At 36.4% G+C, this 24767-nt stretch overlaps 1 protein-coding gene across 1 annotated transcript in view; it reads left to right on the top strand.

The window, feature by feature from the left end:
* COL24A1 (collagen type XXIV alpha 1 chain) overlaps nucleotides 1–24767 on the top strand; it is a 118310-nt gene that overhangs the window by 20352 nt on the left and 73191 nt on the right. Inside the window, exons 5-14 of the mRNA XM_048943929.1 lie at nucleotides 1490–1543; nucleotides 4336–4389; nucleotides 5784–5837; nucleotides 10870–10914; nucleotides 13151–13204; nucleotides 14269–14313; nucleotides 15966–16019; nucleotides 16412–16456; nucleotides 19971–20024; nucleotides 21898–21942. Coding sequence (XP_048799886.1) covers nucleotides 1490–1543; nucleotides 4336–4389; nucleotides 5784–5837; nucleotides 10870–10914; nucleotides 13151–13204; nucleotides 14269–14313; nucleotides 15966–16019; nucleotides 16412–16456; nucleotides 19971–20024; nucleotides 21898–21942 — 504 coding nt within the window. The remainder of the gene's footprint in view (nucleotides 1–1489; nucleotides 1544–4335; nucleotides 4390–5783; nucleotides 5838–10869; nucleotides 10915–13150; nucleotides 13205–14268; nucleotides 14314–15965; nucleotides 16020–16411; nucleotides 16457–19970; nucleotides 20025–21897; nucleotides 21943–24767) is intronic.

The following is a 24767-nucleotide window of genomic DNA, read 5'->3' as shown; positions in this document are numbered from 1 at the left end:
TTTGTTTTGTTTCCATATTGTCCTGCTGAAGAAAAGCTGGTGGTTTGTACAGCGTAGATCTTTATATTGAAAACTACAAGCTATGTCAGAAAACATGTCTTATAGTGTTGTATAAGGTGCCTGGAGGGGTAAGGAAATGACGAAGGTGAATATTTATCAGCAGTTATGACACAAACAGAGTTTAAAATGCATTCAAAAGCTGAGAAAGTATTTTAAGCAATTAATATATTTTTTAAATGCCAGAGATCTGTTCAATACTGCAAGTAGAGTTAATGCAGAGACAAAAAACATGTAAAACCCTGGTGATGCAAAGTTCATTTCCTCATTTACCAATCTGATCTGTGACTTCTGTCTACCACTGTGTGAGCTGCCCTTTGTGGTCTGAAAGCGTGACTGGAGGTGTCACAGGGGAGCAATGAAGTGCAGAGTGGCAGTGTCTGGGCCGCCTCCAAGCTCCAAGCCCAGTCCTGATAGAGGTTAATGTGGGTTGGACGCTACCAGTGCCTGATTAATGATTATAGATTTCCATTAAAATCTCTTTTTCTGTGATAGAGCTAAGTCTGCATCTGACACATGGTTTTGAGTTTCATGTTTGTTTCTTGGCTTGTTCCAAGTTTCTCTAGAATAAACTTTCAGGAAATTCAGAATTAACCAGCAAGGAGGGCAAATTCCCAAGTGCCTCCCATTTCACCAGGATGCCTTCGCAGCTCCGTGTTGCCACAGTGAAGGAAAGAGTAATGCTGAATTTATCTTTTGTAAGAGCACTGAGTTTATGAGAGAGCTGAAACAGAATCTTCTTTTCAGTTTGTGTGAAATTTTGGCCGTAGTGGATCCAGGAAGAGCTTTGCTGCTTACTTACCAGGGTTAGCTTTTCACCGGTTTGGTCCTTCAGTGTTTGGAAGAAGAATAGCTGCTGACAGCCACTGCAGAAATATTTTCCCTAATGTACACTTTATCATGATTGAGGATTACTTAGCGTATTGCAAGAATGGACATTTATCCTGGGTAGTGTTTCAGCTACCAGGTAGACACAGTTCTGGTTAGCCATTCTGTTCCTGGAATGGTTTCAGTTAAACTGTTCTGGCAACAAGTCCATTTTTTACACTGGCTATGAGAGAATCTGAAGGGTTTCTATCTGTAATGATTTGTTTTGAGAAGGTGGAATACTTTGTTTTACGTCCTCCCTTCAGTCAGTGAACACTATTCCAGTTTCTTATTTTGTAAATGATAGTTGAGTGCCTCCATGTGATTTCTCTGTGTTAATCCAGTGCCTCCAAGTTGTGCAGCTGCAGAGCTACATGCTGAGTAACTGCTAAGGTTTGGGAATGCTTCACTTTAGACTGTTAGGAGGCTGTGCTCATTTCTTGAGAATCTCTTGAAAGTCTCAACCGCTACTTCTACAAGCAACAGTAATGCAGTAAAATGATTTGCTGAGCAAATGAGAAGTTTAGTGAATTGCTGAATAATCCCCTTCTCTTTGTTTCTATAGGGTATTCCAGGACCACATGGTAATCCAGGTTTGCCAGGATTGCCGGGTCCAAAGGTGAGTTAATTTATCCATGTTTCCATGTAAATAAGTAAACTTCTTAGTGGCTTTTTGGAAGCCATAGAATCACTTCCTGTAATAGAAGCAATAGGTTGTCTTCAGTATAGATGGAGGCTGTTAACATAAGCAATTTTTAATTAAATATAATCAATCAAACAGAACTTAAAATCAAAACAAAATAGCAGTTTATCCAGGAATAAGGAAACTGTGCAGGATGGTGACTTGGAAACAAGTAGTCTGTGCTTCCCAAAAGAGTTCATGTAAATCAGCCTAGCCTCTTAGATAAACTGGAATTTAAGGGAGAATAAACATTTAATTGATGCAACCTTTTGCCTTGATTAAGAATAACAACAGAAAAAGGAAATTGAATCATTCTCTATTAAGTCCTTTTTCTGTTGGTGCCCAGTCTTTCATATTTAAATACTCTGATATTTCAGACGTTCACTCTTGATATGATACTTCAATCTGCAGCAAAAAATACTAGACCTGGAAGCTCAGAAAACCCTTCAAATCTGTGTCACGTAATGCCTCTTTAAATAGACTTGACAGATTTGTGTAATTGCAGAATGCCTTCGACTCATATTTAGTTTGAACAATTTGATAGATAAGTTTGGAAAAAACAGCAGCAACCTTGATTTGTTTTAGTGCAATTCCTTGTGGCAGAAATCTGACTTGTCATGGCAGGTGTTAAAAAGTGCTTGAGGACATAAAAAGAAATTTAATAAAGCTTTCAGTGTTAAACACTGTGTAAAACTGAGTAACTCTATCTGGTATGTGCTCTTTAGTTAGTATCTGCTTTTATAGGAACAGTTGAACTCAGAGATTCACAGTTAATTGTTACATTATCTGTGCTGGCTCTATAATAATGCACATTATTAGGACAACAATTATAACCAGTGATTCCTAGGATTTGTTTAATAATGTATTTTCCCACTCCATTGGGTCGTAACCCTTAATGACTCTGTAGCCATATCCATGAATTTAAGAATAGAAATGTATGTGCATATGTATGTGTATTTATACATATATGTGTGTGTATATTTGTGTGTACACACATATATAAATATAAACCTATGTATAATATATATATAAATATAAACCTATGTATAGATACACATAGATAACTATGTGTATCTTTACATACATTTCAGTAGGTGTGTAACACTCTTAATTTGTTGGGTTATAAATTATCCTTTCAATACAAGTGCCTTCTGAAACTTTATTCAAGTAGAAGCTACCTAGGTGCTCAGCATGGTTTGACTATGAGCATCCATCTGACCTACACAGACTACATAAGCTAAAATTAAAGACACTTTGGATCTCAAAACATGTAGATAAGTAGCAACAGTATTCTGTCACTGACTTAATGCAGCTTTGAAATTCATGCATTTTTCCCTTTTGTGTTGAAGCAGCCTTATGCACTTGTTTGAGGCATGGAACGATGTTAGTTCATATCCTTCTCAGTGTTTCAGTTGATTTTCTCAGAGTACCAGATTCCATCCCTGAACACGTGCAAACAGTTCCCACCAATAGCTGAGCATCCTCAGCATTTAATTCCTGGTAAATGATTGGTAGGGATGTTAAAGTAATTAAAAAGTATTCATAAAGCTTGGCTGCATTTCTGGCTCTCTGGAAAAAGGATTAGTTCAAGAAAATCTGTCTTGTAGATTTTGGCACCATTCTAACTACACTGTAATGTTACATATATTAAATAACGATGTGCTTTATTTTTATCTTTGCATCTTGATCTATGGCTAAATGTTCATCCACAACTGGTGCATAAGAATGGGCAGGTTTTCAGTTTATTTTTTTCATTATTATTTTAACTAGTCGAGAGCTGATCACAATTTTATTTCCACTCTTTGTTTAATGTGCCAGCACTGGAAAATGGAAGCAGAAGACGAACTGGATTTGTTCAAGGAATGTAATAATTTGCCTTCCAAAATACAAACAAATTGCTGAAAATACTCAGATACTCTTACCTCAGATAAGATATCTCAGATATCTCTTACCATGCTGCAGAACTGTGTTCTTTGTGGCCTGACACTCCAGTTTAACTCTACGTGTTCTGCTTAGAGGTTGTGCTTCAGAAGAACCTTTTCCAAGTGTTGGTGTAGGAATGTATTAATCTCGTGGATAGTCTCCTGGGGATGCCTATGAGAATAAAAGTGGTTGCTGAAAGCGGCTCGTTGGGAGAGCTAGAGATTTGGGACAGAGATAAAAACTTAGCAATCACTATAATGGATATAATAATAGATAAATGGATAAATGATATAATTACATTGCCTTGTTGGGATGTGCCAGTCTGTGATAAGGAAAGCTAAGCTTTTGGTACAAGTGAACAGTAATAAACAGGCCAACTATGCAAAGGAGTTGAAAATATAGTTGCATTGGAAATTGGGATAGCAGCATTCTCTGCTGATATTCATTTTGTGTTAGTTTGATATACAGAAATTTTATTGGTAAAGTATGAAACAGCATTTATATTCAGTTATAATTGTGAATACATGCACACTGACATATCTGTATCCCTAGACAATTTGTAAATGAAAGCTTGTAATCGAACATTGTGACATGGAATTTAGAAAACAGATCTCCTTTTATTGTGATTTATTGCATTTTGCCATGATTCACTGCAGTTTTTTGTCTGGTAATTTTTTTGCTGATGCAGATAGTGTATATGTATTTCCCTTTCTCTTGCTACAACATTAAAAACGTATGCTTCCACATATATAATTTAAAAAGTCTCTTCCCTGTTGATATTAATAAGCTTAATTTCTCTGCAATAGGGCCCTAAAGGGGACCCAGGGTTCTCCCCAGGACAGGCAAAACGTGGAGAAAAGGTAACACTTACTTAATTACTGAAAAATGTTGAAGCCTTGTTACAACTCGTGTGACCATTAAACAAGGCAATGCTTTGTGTGCAATGTACTTCTGATGTGTTTTGACTCTTCTGAGAGACTGATCAGTGGAGATACAGGTTATGTAATGAACCACAGGTAAACAGGAATTACTACCCAAAGATGAAACATGTTATGTATTTTATTTTATTTGGGGGAATGACAAAGTATAGATTCCTGTTTTCTTGAGTACTGTGCATTAGTACAGACAGACAAAATCTGACAAATGCACTCATCATTCTTTACGATATTGCAGTTAGTCAGTTTTCATTGTAGTTAGTCAGACTCTTGATGCTAAGATTTGCCCTCACATTTGATACTTTTTCACCTAGATCCTTGTAAACTTCTGTAGCCAAGTTAGCAGTTGTTCACTGTCTGCACAATAGTTATATACATATATAAAATACATAGATACTTTGTTTGATTCTTCATAGAAATTGTGGGCTTTTAGCTTGTGACTATTTTTATATAACAAATCTACTGGTGCTGACATGTGAAAATTTTAAATGAAAGTGATAATGCTAAACATTTACTGGCATTCTAATGTGTTTCCATTCTTAGAATCACTTGTATTTATGCAAAATTTTATTAGGAGTATTTGCTGGTAGCTCAATTATGGAATATTTATGCTGAGTAAAAAGAGATAGAAGTCCAGAACTTGGTCTATCCACAATGAGTCAATCATTAGCTAATAACTTGTTTACTAACTGCTGTTGCATATGTAAAATATGCAATTAATTAATTAATATTTGTTTTTATCAAACCCTAACATTCTTAAATATATATTTTTAGTGTTAAAGAACTACTGAGCGGAATTCAGAAATATTTCAATTGATGCACTGATAAGAAACTTAATGCTGCTTTTGCAGAAATTGCAACATTATTTTAAGCTAGCCAGCTTGTACTTCTGGCAGCTTAACCAGTGTCGTGGGCTATACCTGTCCCCTTGAAACTCAAGATATATTCATTGGCAGGAACCCAAACTGCCATGGATATAGTATTGAACAGTCTAAATCTCACCCACATGTAAGTATGAGCTATGCCTAAATATGTATAGCATGCATCTGTAATCAACAAATATCAGATTAGGCATTTTTATAGTTCTCACTGTTTTGAGTTCTTAAATTAAGCCCTGTTACCAGTTGGCAGCACTTGAGGAAATATAACCTTCTCAAGTTTTTTTAATTTAAGAAAAAATAACCTGTGCCCAATTTAAAAATAATAATAATCATCATATTTTTTTGTACCAAATGTTGGAGAGAAGATATGGCTTGCTACATGTTGGTAGCCCAGTGCTGTGGTCCAATGCAACACTGATTCTAACTGTTGTTGTACAGGGTGATCCAGGCCCAATAGGCTTTTCAGGACCACCAGGGATGAAAGGCCAGAAGGTAAGTTCCTGTTTCCTATTTCACATAGCCCCTTCTGGCTCAGTACTACAGCCAGAAAGAAAGAATAGAAAGTATATGAGCTTTGCTTACTACTGGTACTGTCAAATATATAAGGTCAGAAGTCCATCAGTGCAAAACTTTCTCTCAAATACTAAGCAAACAAATTGTGGCAGGCACGGCATGCCCCTTCTGGTTGTATAGGTTTGCCTCCAAGTTACAGCCATTTTAAGATTGATTGTATTCGATTTTCAGTGTGTTGCCTTGTGTACTTTGCAGTATACAAAAAACTGTGTGGGATCATGTGTTCTTTTGCTGGTAGTACCTCTGCATTATTTTACCACTTTTCCAAACATTTGCCTAAATTGCTAAATAGAAGCCTAGTGAAATAAGTTCCAATTTTGGGTGCTATTGGTTTTGGTTTTTTTTTTTGGTGTGAAAAAGTCATATACAATATTTTGCATTAATAAAAGCATAAAAATTACAGCAGTCCTATGCATACATGAAGGCAGAAGGCAAACAGAGTTTTGGAAAAGGAAATGGAATGATGTCACTAGAGAAAATGAGACAATCTTAAAAAAATAAAAATAAAAAAAAAGAGGGAGTAAATGCAGTTTATGTGGAAGGAGAGAATATCTGGCATGTCTAGTAGGCTGCTCTAGTTAGGCTGTATTATAGACAAACTGGCAAAAATGAGCAACAAAGCTGGAGAAAAAGTGTTGTTATATACTGTATTTTAATAAGACATTTCTGCTTTGCAAGTGTATGGAAAGTGAAATGGAAAACAGATAAAATAGTGGAATTTAGTAGTATGTAATATTAAAGGCAGGTGTAAAGTGTCCATCAAAAGGATGGAATAAATTGTTAGAAATATGGGCTCTGGTATTCACGGTCTTACCTTGACATATAAAGGAGAAGTATTACTTAAAGGCTTGCTTGTTCATGAATTAAAGATGAAATGGTTTTGCAACAAAACTCGTGTTCAGTGATATAAGACATCTTCATTTGACATTGTCTTGAGAATAAAAAATATATGTATATACCACCTACTAATTCATTTCTAGAATTGACAGAAACAATGTGTGACCAGAAAAGGAAGCTGTCACTGAAGTAATGCCAGGAGGAGTGTGGAAACTTACTTAGCCAAACACATGTGGTCTCATTTCTTGAATTGGGCAAACATGTAGCTGCAACAAGAATTTCCATCCCCCCTTGTGAGACCTACCCAATAAGTCTGGACATTGATAGATTTTGTTACTCACTTGAACTTGGGCAGCCTTGAGATTCCCTAAGTATTATGCTTTCTTCTTTCATCAGGTTTATGGTTAGAAAACAAAGTAGTTTTTGTTTTAAAGCTCTTTATATGGGAAGCAGTCACTTGTTTTGGATTACAAGACTGATATTTAGGGGCAAGGAAATGAAAATCTCATGGCCATCATGCTCTCTTCCTGCCACAAGAATTCATTCCTTATCTGAGGGTTGAGACTCAGTGAAGAACTGGGATCACTTGATCACTGGAAACTTTACGCTCTGTTTGCATGTTGTAAACGTCAGACACTAATCAGAACCATGTTTAACTTCTGCCTGACCCGCACTGCAAGAGCACCAGGTTTTGAACAGCACTGAACCTGTAAACAATAAAAGTATTTCATGCTTAATATTTTAATGACAAATTCAGAATTAGTTGCATCACTTTTCAATATATATAAATGGGTAAACATGCTGTCATACTGGTAATTTTCTGTCAGTTTATTGTGATCTTGGAAATCATTTTCAAAGGAATGTAAGTAGAAATAGCTATGAAGTCATCTAGATACAAGAATAAACTGCAGGATAAAAACAAGTACTTCCATTTTTGTTCTGTAGCTCAGTGTTAATGGTAATTGACGTAGTGTTGAGCAAATAACTTATTTCTGATCAATTTTCTCTTCCACTTAAAAAAGGAATACAAGAAAATCTTAATGAGAATTAATAGTGTCAAAAATTGTTTGATTTTTTCAAAGATGGCTCATGTTGACTTAAGCAGTTTCTTAAAAGTAATTGATAGCAAATGAGTCTACCATACTTCCGGACTTTCTTTTAATGATGTAATGCAAGTTTGTGTTATTTTCATGAAAATTACTTTTTTCGTACTGATTTTTGTTACCGTCTTCCAGAAACAATGAAGTCCAGGGTTTGCTTTTTGTTCTGCAAACGCGGTATCCATTCCTAACTAACTGCGGTAATGGTGGCCATGGAGCTGCTCTGGGTGTACCGCAATGCCTGCTGCCCTCCGCTGGACAGGACTGCCTCGGCTGTGCCTGTGGATTATGTTCTGTTTGACAAATTTTCTACTCAAAATTTTTCTGCTTCTGGACTTTGCCCAATGTTTTTTGGAGCTTATACAAAAATATGTTGTGGAAATTTGAGGCAAAGTTGTATATTCTTTTCACTTCTTTGACCTGAGTAATTTTTGAGAAGGTGTATGCTTCTGGTTCTTTTCTGAATAAGTTCAGTAGATCACGTTAGAAGTGTTTCTTAAAAAGATTCATTTTATAAAAAATAAAAGTTTTTAAAGTCCTCAGTGCATTACGAAAATGTAGATAAACTGCTGCTTTGGATTATAACTAGAAATTGGTGTATTTCTTTCTGTGAAGCTGAGACTATAGCTTTTTGTTTGTTTTTGTTATGAGATAGTAAAACAAAAGTGTGTTAACAATCAGGACTTTGTGAACAGACAATTTTGATAGACCTTTTTCATTACACAGCATGTGTCAGAGTACGTATCTTTGTGTCTGCATGTAAACATGACATTTCTCTTTCCTGTAACACAAGCTGCAAAACCAAGCTTTGCTCTGTTCAGGATAAGGATTTTGTTGCTGTGTTCTGAATTTGTTCTAGAATAAGCACAGAGAATTGCATGCTCATGAGTGTTTTGAGAGCTTGATTTTCAGGCATCTTCGAAGCAGAGAAATGGTGGCTGGAAACTTCAGAGTTAGTTTGCAGAGAATACTGTTTCCAGAGCACCAATCTTATCTTGAGCCATCTCTGACAGTGTAATCTTAAAATCAGCCCTTGAAAAACTTTCCTTATAGTAGTCCGGAGACTTTGCAAGAATGGAAATCCCCTCATTCTCTTCCCTCAACAAGAAGGGCCTGCTTTACCTCTGCAGACAGGCAGGTAGTTGCCTCTGACAGCTGGGTAACTGGGATGGAGATTTATCAGCGTAAGGATGTTCTCCTGTGTGCAGACATCACTTACTCTGGGCCCTTAGCTTCATTTTCAAACACTTAAATGACTTTAAGTGAATTAAGACTGTGCTAACTCTGAATAAGAATGTGTACTCTAAAATAAGAGTTCACTGCAATTTTCCTCAGGCAGAAGATGCTTTGGCATAGACAGATGCACACAGGTCAGCCCTTCTTCATCCCATAGTTCCTTGTCTTCCTTCTTTTGAATTTCTCCATGCAGCAGTCTTTTCTGCAGAACCCACCCACTTTAAAACTAGATTGTGACAGACTTTTCTGTGAGTGAATGCATGTATAGCATCACTTCCCTTGTGAAAGGGAAAAACTGAAATTATTGATTTTTGGGATATTTCATCCAGCAACACCTATTTCATTTGGTCATTTAATCAGAAGAAGAGGACGAAATTCTGAAATTGGCAACGTTCATGAAATACATAATGGGGATTTGACAAAATTTATGGCCTTCTGAGTCACAATTAGATGTGTGTTACTGACTTACACTGGCATCTTTAGTTCTGTTTATTAGTTTGATAAGAATTTCTGCTCTCAGATTACAAAATCAGAATATTTTGTAGCAATTTGTTAATCCACAATCAGATTAACAGGTTTATCCAGGTTATCAATTACAGATTTAACTTTTTTTTTTTTTTTTTTTTTTTTTTTTTTTTTTAACAGCAGTGCTGAGCTGCTTTCTCAGATCTGAGATAACGTATCAAAATTACTTGAGTCAAGTTACAGGACAGGATTGAAACCACAATGCCTTATAACTTTGCAAAGCAGCAATATCCCATGTGTGATTAGCAAAATGAAAGGACACCTGCTTTGAGTTTAGAGAAAAGGTGACCTTTGGGTTTCTTAAGGAATATCTCTCTTTTGGAACAAAATTACTTAAACAATCCTATAACAGAAAAATTGCCTAACTTGTAATTTTCTTCTATTACCTAAAATTATCACTGAGTGAAGTTATTCTGCTCTTTAATCTTGTATATAATGACTAATTCAATACAGCAGCACACTTTTGGTTCAACAGAAGCTTATCCAAAATGTGAGGATGCCTGTCTCTCTGAAATCAGTTGCAGAATTCCTTATTGTGGGTCTGTTGTGTCACTTTAAAGCTGTACCGGCTAAGAATGTCGTAGCCCAATGCAGCCACATCTTCCATGTCATCCAAGACACTCCTACTATTCAATCACCATCTTAAAAACCAGTTTTGTGATAGATTTCTATGCAGAATAAGGAGTATTCTGGGTTTTTGGTTTTTTTTTTTTTGTTTGTTTGTTTAAGCTGCAGTTTTTGGGAACATGTTTATTTCCAGTACCTCTGAAAGAAATGTGCAGAACAAATACTTGGCCTATGCATGATCATGCACTGTTACAGGTCAGCTTGCTTGGGTCTGCTTAGGTGAGTATAAAGACCAAGAAGGTTTCTATTTCAGGTGTAGTGATGTGGATAGAATGTTCTAGGTGTATTTTTAGTTCTTTATTTTCCTTTAAGAGCTAAATAATGGTTGAAATGATTAAAGTTTGACAGTTTCATGATTCCAGCACCACAGGAAAGATTTCTGGGATGAGAAGCAGGCTATTCTCTTCACTGGTAGGAATTCTGTAAGGGCTAGAATTTATTCTAAGTTATTTTTTTATAAAAGAAATACTGTGTCCTGCAAGGTACTCCTTCCTTGAGGATGTCTGGGATGAAACACGTTTGGATAATGTGTTTTTTTTTCTTGATAATGGGAAACTGGAGTGGGAAGAAGAAGGCTGTTTGTGTTTTTTTAACTATATTTATATAGTCTGTTTCTCTACCTGCAGGGTCATAAAGGTTTTATGGGACTTCAAGGGCCACGGGGTGAGCAGGTAAGTAAAGAAAACACAGTTGACCGTACTCTTTAGATGAGCATTTCATGATGGAAGAATGCATAATTCAATATGAATACTCAGTACAAGCAATCAGTGTAAATTACCAACTGCTTAAGGGTTCAGATTGCATAATGATCAGTGTGGTGAAGAATGGCCTAGATGAAACAGAAAAGACCAACTTATTTATCTTCAACTACCATGCTAGCTTGGCAGAAATTATGAAATTTTAGAGCTACTGTTTAGATTCTCCCAAGCAGTCTACTAATTTATTGCACTTTTAGTCTTCTAGTATGTTGCAAATGAAGTGTTTATTCAGTGCCTTTTCTCACCTCCATGTAGTTCAAGAAGCAACCTTTTTGCAGCAACTAATTGCTGAATATGTAGTGTTATCAAGAGCAAGGCACCTAGCAGCAGAATAAGTGGAACCACGATTTCCTTTCTGGGCAACAATCAGAAGGAAATGACAACGATAACAGAAGATAGACACTGGAAAAGAGATTAAAAAAAAACAACAACAAAAAAACATAAGTATCATGCATAACATTAATATGCTCTTTCCATAAATATTTTCGCAGTGAGTGGTGATTTTTGTTATAGACCCAAAGGCATTTTACTGTGATGGCTGTAGTAGATGGTTGCAGTGAGAGAAAAATTCATTGTTAACTGCAGGACAATAGTGTCTCAAACTTTAAGGAGTTAGTGGGGAAGTTTCCATGGAGGGAAAAAAGTGCAACCTGCATTGAAAAATAATTCTGCTTGCTATTTGCGCAGTCAAGCATGAGTTCCTTTTGAAGTTCAGTTCAATTCAAGAATGTGAAAATTGGCAATGTGCAACTGTGTGATACCTCAGTGTTTTCATACTACTGCTGTGAAGGTCTTCCTTTGTTATTGCTTAGAAAATTCTCTGACTTTAAGAAAGCATTTCTGGGGGAAGCATTTAGATTTGCAAGTAGTTCTTAGTGCTGCCATTTTCAGACTTGGCTGGAGAAGATGTTAAGTTAGACCAGTAGTCATCTGTAGCACTTAACCATGCCTATAGGTTTTAGAAGCTCTTAAAGCAAAGGTAGATATTCCTCTGAATTTGTGAATTGTTGAGCTCCTTGAATAGCTGGTAGCAGAATTTTAAAAGGAGGCTGAAAATGCAAAAATTCCACCACATTTTGAGCTTTTTCATACACATTTTTGTAAGTTCCCTCTGAGCCAAAATAGAAGACAGTGAATACTAGCTCCACAGCAGAACATCTGTCAGAACATTAATTGCTTCCAGTTGAAAACAGGTGGCAGAACACTGAAACAAAAAATACAGCAACCTGTTTTTAATAGAATCATAGAATCCTTGGAGTTGGAGGGGATCTATGAAGGCCATCTAGTCCAACTCGCCTGCAATGAACAGGGACACCACAGCTAGATCAGGATACCAGGCCCTTACCCAGAATTGCCTTTCCTCCAGGGAAAGTCTCTGCATTTTTGAGTTCTGGTTCCTGTTGCTGTTGTTTCCCATAAATCAGCTGTGAAGAGCTCAGAGAGGGTGTCCTCACCCATTGCTATAGTAACACTGGCATACCACAGTGGGTGGAAAGTTGAGACTAGGATATTGTCCAGATTACGGACTGGGCTTTCGTAAAAGCAAGCTAAGTGAGAGCAGACCTAGGTGGAGCTTCTCATGTCCTTGTGATAGAACCACAGTATGTGGTATCATTGCAGGAAAGCATCTTTTTCAAAAAACAGTAAGCTGTGCAGATGCTGAGTAGTAAAACAACAACAATTGACATTTGGGTTTGACTCGGAGGAAGAAGGTGGAAAGGTGACTTCATAAGGGCTTTCATTCTTCTTTAATGAAAGTTTTAACACATATTTGTTAATATATAGCTATGACCAGTGCAGTTACTTACAACTGTAAGAACCTGTCTCCTACAGTCCTCCTCAACTACTTCCATAAGTTGCGTATATATTTTTGTTATGAAAGTAAGTGGTATACTGTTTTTTTTTCCCACAAAGACTAACACTACTCTTGTAATGCTTTTTTAGGGATGTATAACTGATGTTGATGGAGTTACTTACATATAATGAAATGTACAACTCTAAACCTGACATTAAGCTTGTTTTCTGTTTGGTTTTTTTTTTTGTTTGTTTGTTTTGGTTTTGGTTTTTTGTTCGTTTGCTTGTTTTTGTCTTTGTTTTATTTTGCTTTTTTTTTTTTTTTTTTTTTTTTTTTTCCTTCTTCTCTGTTTAGGGAGTTCCAGGAATGGCTGGCAATGTTGGGGCAGTTGGTTACCCTGGCAGGCAGGTGCAGTAACTATGCTAATGTCTTGGTAGTTTGGTTCTTTTTATTTGTTCTTTTCAAAAGTACCACATCTAGCTCTTCTGAGACCACTAAGAATATTACATATTGGCTCACATCCTATGCTGTAGTCATAATGCTATACCTTTCCAGTGCACACAGATCACTATATCTAATGCAGTAATACATTGTAGCTCACAGAACCACAAGGGGTTCTGTGTTTTGACTTCACATTTTAAATTCAGACGGAATAGGAGACTGCCTATTGCTGTATAGTTCCTCCTGATTTGCCCTAGTGTATTTACTTCGTTGCTGAAACTATTTCTTCAGCTTTTAGGGAAACAGAATATTTTACAAGATGGGAAAAAATATGTTAATTGACAAGAAGAACCAGCAAACCATAAAAGAGCTTTTTATAATTACAGGCACATACATAAATACTGAATTATTTTTTAATGTAAGGTAACGCATACCTCAGTCCAGTAATACAAATAAGACAAAGTAGGAAATATTCATTGTTTTCCCTATAAAAAGGTATGTGAGTCAAATTCAGTTACTAACTTTGTGTTTTTATGTTGTCTTAAAGAGTGAAATTGACAAATATTGGTTTATTGGGTTAGGTTTGTGATGACTGTGTATTTAAATATTCCATTACAATAGTTCACATAGTAATGGATGATAACAGTTTCATATTGAATTACATAAAATACTTAGAACATTTGGACTACATACACTATTATGACATTAGCTTGAAAATAAATTGAATTGTGTCCAAATGTAAAAGCTTATGAAAACCCCTGTGAAATTTTGTCGCCATAAAGCCAGATCAGTCTGGAAAAAGTTTATTCCAAGCAGAAATAATTGTAATATAAAGGAAACTTCAAGCACTAAGATTCAGCTATGAATTAATGAGACCTTTCTGAACATGGTCCCAGCACACCGGTTGATAATACCCTCATCAGTCCTGATCATTTTGACATAGCTGACAAATACATATATATATTTTTCAAACAAAGCATATCTGTTTACTTAAACAAATCACAACTCACGTATCTGTTTTTTTTTAATAGGGCTTAGCTGGACCAGAAGGTAACCCAGGCCCTAAAGGTGCAAGGGTAAGTAGGAATATCAAGCATTTTGGTATGTGTGTCTTTTTTCACACACAATGTATGCAATAAAGGTTGAGGAGTTGTACTCACTCCTGACAGTTATATGCCCAATTCACAAGTGAGAAAAAAGTGAGTGTTTATTTCAAAATAATAATATTACATTTTTTGCTATGGTGAGTAATCTCCTGTTATTGCTATTCCTCTCATTCGGAATGCATATGGGCAAGAAAAGTAAAGCAATAATGAATGTGGGGATGTGAGGGCTGAGAATGAGAAGTGGACATTTTCTGCCTGAAGCATTACTTCCATGATGGAAGCTACCAAAAAGGTGGATGTATCTGGCAATTACAATCTGCAATAGCTTCAGAAGTTGATGAAGGGACATACTCTTGCCACATAAACATTGTATAAGACCTTGTGTTCTACAGGTTGCTGAGTAGTTTGCTGTGTTCTCATGCATCTATTAAAGCTTACTGTAGATTTGTTCTTACCTGTTTTTTTAAATGAGATCACTAAAAGCATTTACCTACAATAGCTTTTTAGATACTAATCTGGTTTGTTGGTTTGTTGATTTTTTTTTAATTATTTTTTTTAATTTTATTTTGATATCAGTTTTCATTACAGTGACGGGAAAAATGAGTTTGTCAGGATCAAGTGCCAACAGATATCGCACCCTCAGGGATTGTATCTCTTTGTTTCTTCACTTTATTTTTGCTCAAATTCTAATTGCATTTTGTCTCATTCTCCTCTCAGCCAATGAGGCATTAAGTGATTGCAGTTGCTTCTGGAAAAGTTACCAATTGTCTGCTGACACAAGGCAAAAATGACCAGTGTTTAGCATTATAAGTAATTAGAGGGAAGAACACCTGTAAGGTCTCAAGACTAAGCTCTTTATACAAACTCTACAGACAGCTTGCAACAAAAATGGCATAGTCTGCTGAGATACATGAGCGTGCTGTGAAGGTGGCACAAAAGAAAAGAAATTTAAAAGTTACATTATACTTACACAGCTAGAGAGATGGATGAAAACAAGGGGTTTTTGTTTTCTTAACTATTAACTGTTTCAATCTTGGTTTGAATCTTTTAATGCATTTTCACTTGTACTTTTTTTTTTTTTTTTTTTTTTTTTTGATAAATCACCATTCTAAAAGCATGTTTCTATCTCCACACAATTGTACAAGAGTATCTGCTTCTGACATCCTAAGAGAAAACTGGGAGAGAAATACGCTGTGACCGCCCTTTAAGGAGGACATTCTGCTTGCAACAAGATAAACTTTCTAGTATGCTTGCATATTGGAAAAGTCAGACAAAGTTGTTGAAAATAAGTAACATCTCTGCTGCATTTCAGAGAGAAATCTAATTTCATAGGCTTTTTCATGTTTTGTGTATTATAATTAAGTCTCTACAAGCCTAAATTACTGGAACACTATGTCCATACTTCTTTGTTAAGTTATTCAGTACCTATACAATAGGGAATTATTCTTGCTGTTAGCTGGAGAGTAAATCCTGGTCATGTTGATGTCAGTTGAGTTTCAGTGGTAATTTCAAACAAGCCTAGGTTTAATCCATAGATCTTTAATCCAGTTTGCCAACACTGATGGATAAGCAGTTCTGGTGGAAAGCAATCCCGTAATCATTAATTGTTCTTATTTATTTAGGGTTTCATTGGACCTCCAGGGGTGGCAGGACAAAGAGGATCTGAAGGAGAAAGGGTAGGTATGATGGAACATCAAGGAAGCATGAAAATGCTCAAGGAAGCATGTGAAAAATGCACAAGGTCAAACTACTTGAGTTTGCCTAAAAGCAAAATGGAGGTTTAGGAAATTATATGAATAAGTCACAACAAATTATTATTTGAATTGTTCTTAGGACTGCTGAGGCCCATGATTATTTTTCATTGAAGAAATTGTCAGTTGCCTCACAACGCCCACAATAAAACTATGTTTGGTTGATTGCTTTTTAATTGTGCCTCTTCTCAGGCTGTCTTTTCCAATCAAAAGTCAGCCTTAAGTACTTGAATTTAAACTGAAGAAGAAGAAGAATAAGAAGAAACAAACAAACAAACAAACGAAAACCTGGTTATGATGGATAATTTCTTTCTCAGGGCATTCCAGGCTTCCATGGAAAAAGAGGACCTAAAGGGAGACAGGTAAAGCTTCTAATACTTATTATGGTTTCTACTGCCAATGTAAATATACCTGTGATTCACTCCATAGCTTTACTCAGTTGGAAAATACTAATTTTTTTTCCCACTCTTTCCAATTATTGCTTTGAGATGCTGCAAATTCCAAGTAGTAACTCTATTTGGAAATGAAGGATGCTTAACCTGATGAGCCTCATTGCTGGGTACTGATATCAGCTCTCTCAGGGTTAAAAAAGGGCAGGAACACATAAAGGTATTTGATAAAACTGGTGTTAGCTTAACGTACAGATATGATGCAGGTTTTGTGAGGTCTGATTTTTTTTGTTGTTTTGAAGGGAAATCAACTGCTTCTAATCCATGATATTTTTGGACAATGGTAAATTAAAGCTGTCCTCTAGTTAACATATGTTTCTACAGCTGAGTGTAAACACCAATCTGCCAAATACGCATTATCAAAGTTCACATATTTCCTGTGGTATATTTGCAATGCCAAGTCCTTTGTTTTCTGCTGCAACCTTATTATTTTAGATCTTTGAAGCTGTCCAGGAGTTTCCAATTTTAAATTGCTTATGGTCTTTTACTGGAAACTGTGATTCCCTTCTCCAGTCCTGCACTCAGCTGTGCTCAGCTGTTCAGATGACCTCCATCTACCATGTTGAACAAGCATGCTCAGCAGGAGTGGTGTGATTACCACCATATGGCCCTAGGTGTATGTGATGAAAATTGCTGAAGATTCTGTTTATTATGTTTTGTTTTATATGTTGTTTTATACCAGCCAAAAAACTCACTACCATTCAGCAGAGTTCCTTTTAGTGTAAAGAAAGGCATGCAGAGAGAAGTCCGATTAAGTTGATGCTGTTCTTTCTGAAGTTGATATCAAACTGATAAAGTATAAAAACAAAGTAAGATTCTGTTTTTTAATTATTCAGTTAGCAGAACTGGGTGCTTCTGTCCTTATGACAACATTGAATTTGCTTGTTTGATTCAATTGCTGTTTTGTGGTGTACATGACTGCTGAGTGAGAGCTGTCAGTGCTATCAATATGTCATGGTTGACATGGACTGGGTAGCTGTACCACTGAGTCCCATGCTGCATTTAAGAAGAAAGTGAGCATGGATGGAAAGCACAACTTGTGCTCAGTATGGAAAAGGAAGAGGAGGTGATAACAGGGCACTCCAAAAGCATTGTGAATTTCATTCTCAGCAAGAAGCCTCACAGGGGCTTCTGATCCCCACTAAATAGTTTTTTCCATCTTTGAAAGCTGGTGATGTGTATGCTGTAGGAAGTAATTGCATTTTTCATCTGCAAAAGCAGAGCTTCTATCAGTGCCAAACTGTTCTCTGGTGAGGACTTGAAATTATATAAACCAACTCAAAGTGGTTTGGCAGAGAGACAGCACCCAATGCACCTCTGCACAGTGTTCCTAACTATGTTCATCTGGTATTGATTCCTCTGTAATGTTCTCTTTTTCCTCAATCCTGAGGTTCATTCTACATCCTTCCTATAAACTACTTACTTGATCAGAGACTACTCATATCAGGACCAAGCCTTGCTTGAAGTACTTTGCTGGATTGGAAACTTAGAAAATGTCAGTTATTTCAGCTCCAGTGATAGCTGTGATGAGAGTTGTTTTTTTTTTTCGCCACAGTATCCCTGAGTTAACTACTGCAGTGCTTTGGGATAGGGTGTTGTCATGAAAGGAAATTTGGCATGGAAATTGCATAGTGCCTTAAGTCAGGCTCTTCACCTTGTGTTCTAGAACGCAACTTATTTGGACAACGTTTCAATAATAATGCTGGTGAAAAAATATTCTCACTGGTAGTAAAGTATGATTACATGATGTATGATACATCCTGAGTATGATTATCACTTGTAGAAAGCGATATGAAGCATAAGAAAAGAAGAGGCTGTGATCTTTCACTGATTAAAAAAAAAAAAAAAACTATTATGAAAAAACATAAACAGTTGCATCTGTTCCCTTTTAGTCTATCACCTTGAGAGCCTGACAGCTGTCATGTTTGATATCTGACGAAGGATTCTACTTGTAAAATTCAAAATATTACCAGTTGGCAGGTTTAGTGACTGGTCATTCGAATTTGTAATATCTTTGGCATATTTGAAGTAGAACAACATATTCAGTAAGCAATGACTGTACAGGGAGAACTTATTTTTATATTGTGTATACAGTATGCTTTAAAGAAAATACTTCATAATGAAAGCATATGTATCACATTTCTTTTCATTACATGCTTGCAATATGAAGCTTGGCTGGGTCTCCTGTAGTTTTAATGCATTGTCTGTACTGTAAGTACGATACACAGTGCTTTTACGTACATAGTTCGACCACATTCAAGAATGTTTTTACATAGTTTTCCTCTGTATGGGATTAGTTACAGGCAACAGCCAATAAGACAGAACAGACTTTGTAAATTATAGCAATTTAAGTGTCTAGTCTATTATAGCTGTAGAAAACCCGTCCCGTTTGTTTTATATTAACAATATGAATAGTCATCCTTCATATGCTTTATAGTACTGTTAGAAGGTAACACTGATGTAATGAAATGCTGCCAACATTTCCTGGTAGTAGCAGTAGTATATTTCCACGTTAGACTTTTCTGACTGTTTCCCTGTGTTGGATATTCCTTTCTTTTTTAGTAGCTAGTGTAGTTTTATCAGCATTCATTAGAAGAAGTGGTTGAGAATGGGATTATGATGACTGTAGGTAATCAGGCCCCTTCCTAACTTTTGTTATATTGTTGCGTTCCATCGGAAAGAAGTAAAATAGTCTGCAAAACCTGATGAAGCAGCAAGTAGGATTAGAGCAAGATGGTGGTGTATTTCCGTATCATTTTGCTTCTCAAGCAAGAAATGGAAATATTTTTTTAAACTTCAACAGTTAATTATGCTAGTCAGAATTCTTCTGCATTCTTATGTTTGATAATCCTTGTCTTAATAATTGAGTCTCTGGAATCAAAACTGATAGAATGAGATGCTAATATGTCTGGTTTGACTTATAGTTTCAGTCTCTAGGTGCAGACTATGACAAGTGTACAAATTGGTTAAGGATAGTGCTGTGCTACAAGGGTGAAAAACCTGATTTCTAACAAATGTATTCCCCACCGAGTCTGCAGCCATTAATATTGATGGAAGAATAAGGGAGGAAGGAAAGACAAATATTTTAATGAATGTGGTAGGGTACAGGAGAAAAAATAATCTTGCATTTGAAGTACTAAATAGGAAAAGAGATTCCAAACAACTGAAATAATCGTATTTAATGTTGCTCTCAAGACTTTCAGTCATCTAATTTTTCTCTACATTTTTAGTTGTATCTCTTTTGGTTATGATTTTAGAAGACAACAAAGTACCATTTGATTTGTGTAGCTGAAACTTTCAGCTTTTCCAGTTCCTTCTCCTCTCTCTCTAAACCCTCTTGCTGATATCTTGACTTTTAATACATGTAGGAATTTGGTATTTAGACTTTGTCTAGGATACTAAAGAACAATTCTCTATTCTGCATTAGGGTTTTCCTGGTGACTTTGGAGACAGAGGTCCCCCAGGGCCGGATGGGAATCCTGTAAGTATCATGTTATCATGGTAAAATGCATAATGCTCAGTATTAACTTCCCTCCCAGACAGAAAGATTTATGCTTGAAAAGAAAGATACTGAAGTTTTCACAGAGAAATACTGGACTGTTAATTTTATGTGGAAGGTGCAAGATACTTTTGTAATAAGTAGTTCTTTTAAAAGAGAGAGAAAAGAACCTGATAGCTACTGAGAGCATGCACCTCCCAGAGAATCAGATGTCTTACTGACCTCATTGCATTAGTAATGAATGTTTTCTGTCTTCCAAAATTCTTGCATTAAATAAGATTTTGTACTGCTAATTAAATGATTATTCTAGGGTCACCTTAGCAATTGGTTTTTTGCCTGTGTTTGCCTGTGTGCCAAAGCTGCAGCTTTCACGTGTTTCTGGACTTGATGGTTGATTTTGTTCTTTGAATTGCTACTGAATACAATTATGTCATTTTGGATACAAGTATGTCATTTACTGTGTTATAATCAGTATGATAACAGCTTTGTCCTTGGCAGTGTGTGCAGGCTTAAAGTGGTATTCAAACTGCAGCACAGTCAAGTTATTTTACCGGCCACTCTCAAAGGAGCTTGCTGTCACACTGCATTTGTAGGGGAACCCTGGCAGCAGACTCAAAACTCAAGTTTCATTTGATATGAGAAATCAGTGAAAAAAACTCTGGGCCAGACAAACAGCCAGCCAGTGCTGGGCAAAAGAGCAGCTGATTTAAATCAACTCTTATTGCTGGGTGCTGCTTTGGAAACTCCAATCAGTTTGTCTTTAAAGGCTGTTCTTATGTGGACCAGCCTTTGGGCTATGTGGATCAGTAAATGGGCAAGAGTTCTTGCTGATGGCCTGCCTTTTCCTATTAGAACTTATTTTAGAAATTTTGCTGCTGCAGTATTCCAGTGTTTTGGAACAGTGGAAAAAAAGTATTTTATGTTTCTGTTCACTGAGGCAAAATTCCCTTTATGAGAATGTCAGGCAATAGCAACACAGAGAGCACTCTGAGGGGCTCTGTGACCTGCAGCTTGCCAATGCTGTGAAGAGGTGAGTTCTTCCCTCCCTCCTCGTGCTCCTAAGTCGCCCTCTTTTCCTGACAGGGCAGAGATGTCTTTTCACAAGATCTGAGGAGGAATAGTACTTCAACAGAAACAAACTCAGAAAAACTGGATCCAAGACTAAACTTACCTATTTCCAAGAAGCCTGTTGGAACAAAAATATTTGCTGACAAGTTCCTTCTAATTTGTCAAGACAACTGATTTTGCTGCTATCTTAAACAGGCAGCAACACTTCTCCCACTTCTCCCCTCAGACTCTCCCTGCAGGGCTTGTTCAGTCAAGAGGACAGAGTTGCAGCTGCAGGGGCTGCCGTGCTGATGGACTTGGCTGCTCTATTTTCTGCAGTGTTGAGAATTTTGGCCTCAGTTGAGATAAACTTGAGCACAACACATATGGTAGCAGAGCACTACTAAATTTCTTATTAAAGAAAACTCAAGTATATAGTTTATATCAAGAAATATTTTTGCCATCAAGAGAGTATTTTCCAAAGGTCTTTCAACACACTGAGCTGTTGTTCCATTTATGTTTTAAAGGAATCTATGTAAATTCTCCTGGTGTTTGCTTTTTTTCCACCCCAAAACTTTTTCTTCTTTCCAGTTGAAATAATCGGGGTAAAAAAATTGTATATTCCTTGGTAATGCAGGAATAATTTCATGATACAAATACCATGTGATCAATTTTGCAGTCAGACATTTTATACAATGAAAATCTGTCATTCGTAGGACCCCTCTATATAAATTCCAAATTACTTTCTTTTCAGATCACTAAGAGTGAATAAACATATATTAAAATCTAAAATTTGTTGCCACTGTAGGGAATTGTTGGTGGTGTTGGTCCTCCTGGATTTCCAGGACTAAGAGTGAGTACATGCTTATTATAATCTTGATGTGGCTTCATTAGAACTTTTGTCTTTTGTATTCGTGAAATAATACAAATAAATACAATAATCCACGTATTCTGACAGTTGTTTAAACAGATTGGATTAGATAGTGATGATTGAAATTGCAGTATAAAATTACTATAGTAGTGCTGGCTATGAAGCACTTCTATATTTGGTTCGATTTGTGTGTCCTTATTTCTAATCTGATGTGTATAGATATTTTGTTTGAAATAACCACATTTTTCAAGTTTCTATTCCTAAATGCAATATTACTTTTTGAAAGAGTACAGTGCTTTCAGGCATCCTTTTTTAAGGATGTCCACAGCCTTCATTCATTCTCATATGTGGCTTCCAAACTTCATGCAAAATAACTTTTTGAATGCAGTTTCAGTTTAGGTTTCTGGTACATTTTTTAAAGAATGTTGTGCTGCCCACTGTGAATTTTCAAACTGCATTTATATAAATTCAGTTGCACAGGAGATGATCTGCAACATGAACAGTTGCAGAGGAAGTGGGACTGACTGTGATACTCCTGTACCATGTAGAATTACTTCATTATTCAAGTACTTCCAGTGTTTACTGTTAAAGAACCTGGGTTTGATTTTCAGTGTTGGCTCAATCAAGGCCAGCTACCCTGCAGCGTTCACAGTTTGTAACACAAGAGCTAATAGCATGTTTATACACAAGTTAAGAAAGCCATGGTTGTGTCCAATGTAGATTATTGTTTTCCTTTGGTCAGCTTTATTTTATAACTTGAGAAACGTTCTTGGTAAGTTTGTTAGTTTACACTGATGATCATCTAACTTCACCTTTGAAGTATGACAGCTCAGCTGTCATCACCATCTTCTTAGCGACACAATTAAAACAAAAAAATATTGCTATTAAGAAGTCTCTTCCTACATGATTGGGATTGTTATGGCATTGCTATGGTGGAGGTGCACAAGCTTGGTGAAGGAACCACTGTGGCTTCCAGTCTTTATCATGCAGATATGATTTGTTGCAATCTTGCCAGCTGACATACTTGGGCCAGTTGGCCCATTCATGAGATTATAAGTTGCACTCTTGAGAATTTGGTTTGAATTATAGTTTGCTTTTCTTTCTTACACAGCATTCTTAGAAATTTTATCTGAAGGATTTTGATAATTACATAAATGTACTTGAGACTTTTTTTTTTTTGGAACCTATCACATACTGCTTCTGTAAATATGCTGTTACTGATTATTTTGTCTTAAATTTATCATTTTATCCCTTTCTAAAATTCATGAGCACAAATGTATACAAGGTCAAAGCTCTACTTAACCATATTGCTGAGTTGCAGTCATTTATACTGCAACTGAGTGTCAATACTTTTCTGCAAAATAAATTATAGTCAATCACCAGCTGAAGTCTTAACCATTTATAAACTTCAAAAAAATACAACCATAATGACAAAAAAAAAAGTGATGGCATATTTAGGTTTTGACCAACATGAGGTCAGTACACATTCTGCCATGTGAATGGCCTGCCAGCTCCCATTTATATGAGCTCCCCTTTGCTCTGTTCTGCCTATGTAAAAGCATTGATTATGTGCCCTCCTGTTTTACGAAACTTGTACTCAAAGGACAAAAGGTAAAGAACAGGAACAGGCATATTTTTCCTTATCACATGCAATTACTAAGCTAGTTCTTCTTGTTTGTAGTTTTTGAGTTTTTCAGTGTGACAATTTGGAAAAGCACTTTGCAGGGCATGTGCTCATGTTCACATCTTTTGTCAGAATTAGTTTGACACACCCCATCCCATGAAGTGCTGGGAACTTTACATCATCTGATGCTGCTCCATTTGACCGCAAGGAATTAAGGGTCTTTGATGGAGAAGAGAGCACCTTTGATTCTTACACCTGTGCTTGTAGCTGAGCTGTACATATCTGTGCTGAAAAACAGACAGTTTAAGAGGCAGAAATGATTTTGCAAATGAACTATTTTCAACATTTATTGCTTGAGATGAAAAATGTATGAATAAAAATATGTACAGACACGTACTTACGAGGTGCAGATACAGCTCAGCAAGATAGGGTTATCATGTATTCTTCTGACAGTTTAATAGATCCTATAGATATCTTGGAGTGTTTTTAAAGGTATTCTCTTCCACTGAGCCAAGACATGTTAGAAATGCTGCTCAGCAGGAGTTAACTCTGTGTTTGCTTACTGTTACGGTAAGATTTTGCAGCTGAGGAAAATAGTGCAGCAGTATTTGTTACAGATTTCTGAACAGCTTTGGAAGTTTCCAAGGCATCAGAAAGTCTGACTGGGATTTTGAAATAAGATTAGAACACAGCTAAGGAAGATTTCAGTATTAATGGCATGATACCTGTGTGGATACTACAAGTGTACAGACATGATTGGGAAAATATGCTATTATGCACCATCTGTTGGAGATTCTGTACTACATCATATAACAGCTCTGATGCCCAGTGTCCTGTCAGGAAGATGACTGGAAGAGCTTTACTTTGTTGCAGAGCTTCTTTACAGGGGACCTGTAAAGGGAACTGTAGCAGAATTTCACCAACACTCATGAGATTTGCATCACCACAGATGGTTTGTGTGGTGCAGTCCTGTTCCCATATTGTGTTTACTCTCCAAATGGATTTGTGCACCCTGGCCTCCATTTTCTTATGTCCCTTGTTCAGGCAGTATGCAAGTTCTTGGTCTCTCAAGATTTGCCCAGCCATGAGTATTGGTATGACAACGATATTGAGAGAATTTGCAAGCGCAGTTATCAGTGATAGCCTTTCTTTTAAAATGGCTTTTTTCCTTCTTAAAAAAAAT

This window comes from Lagopus muta, chromosome 5 (genome assembly GCF_023343835.1).
Source record: "Lagopus muta isolate bLagMut1 chromosome 5, bLagMut1 primary, whole genome shotgun sequence".
NCBI classification, from domain to species: Eukaryota; Metazoa; Chordata; class Aves; order Galliformes; family Phasianidae; genus Lagopus; species Lagopus muta.
The sequence above is the reverse complement of the archived record's forward strand: the minus strand, read 5'-3'. Positions and strand labels throughout refer to the sequence as shown.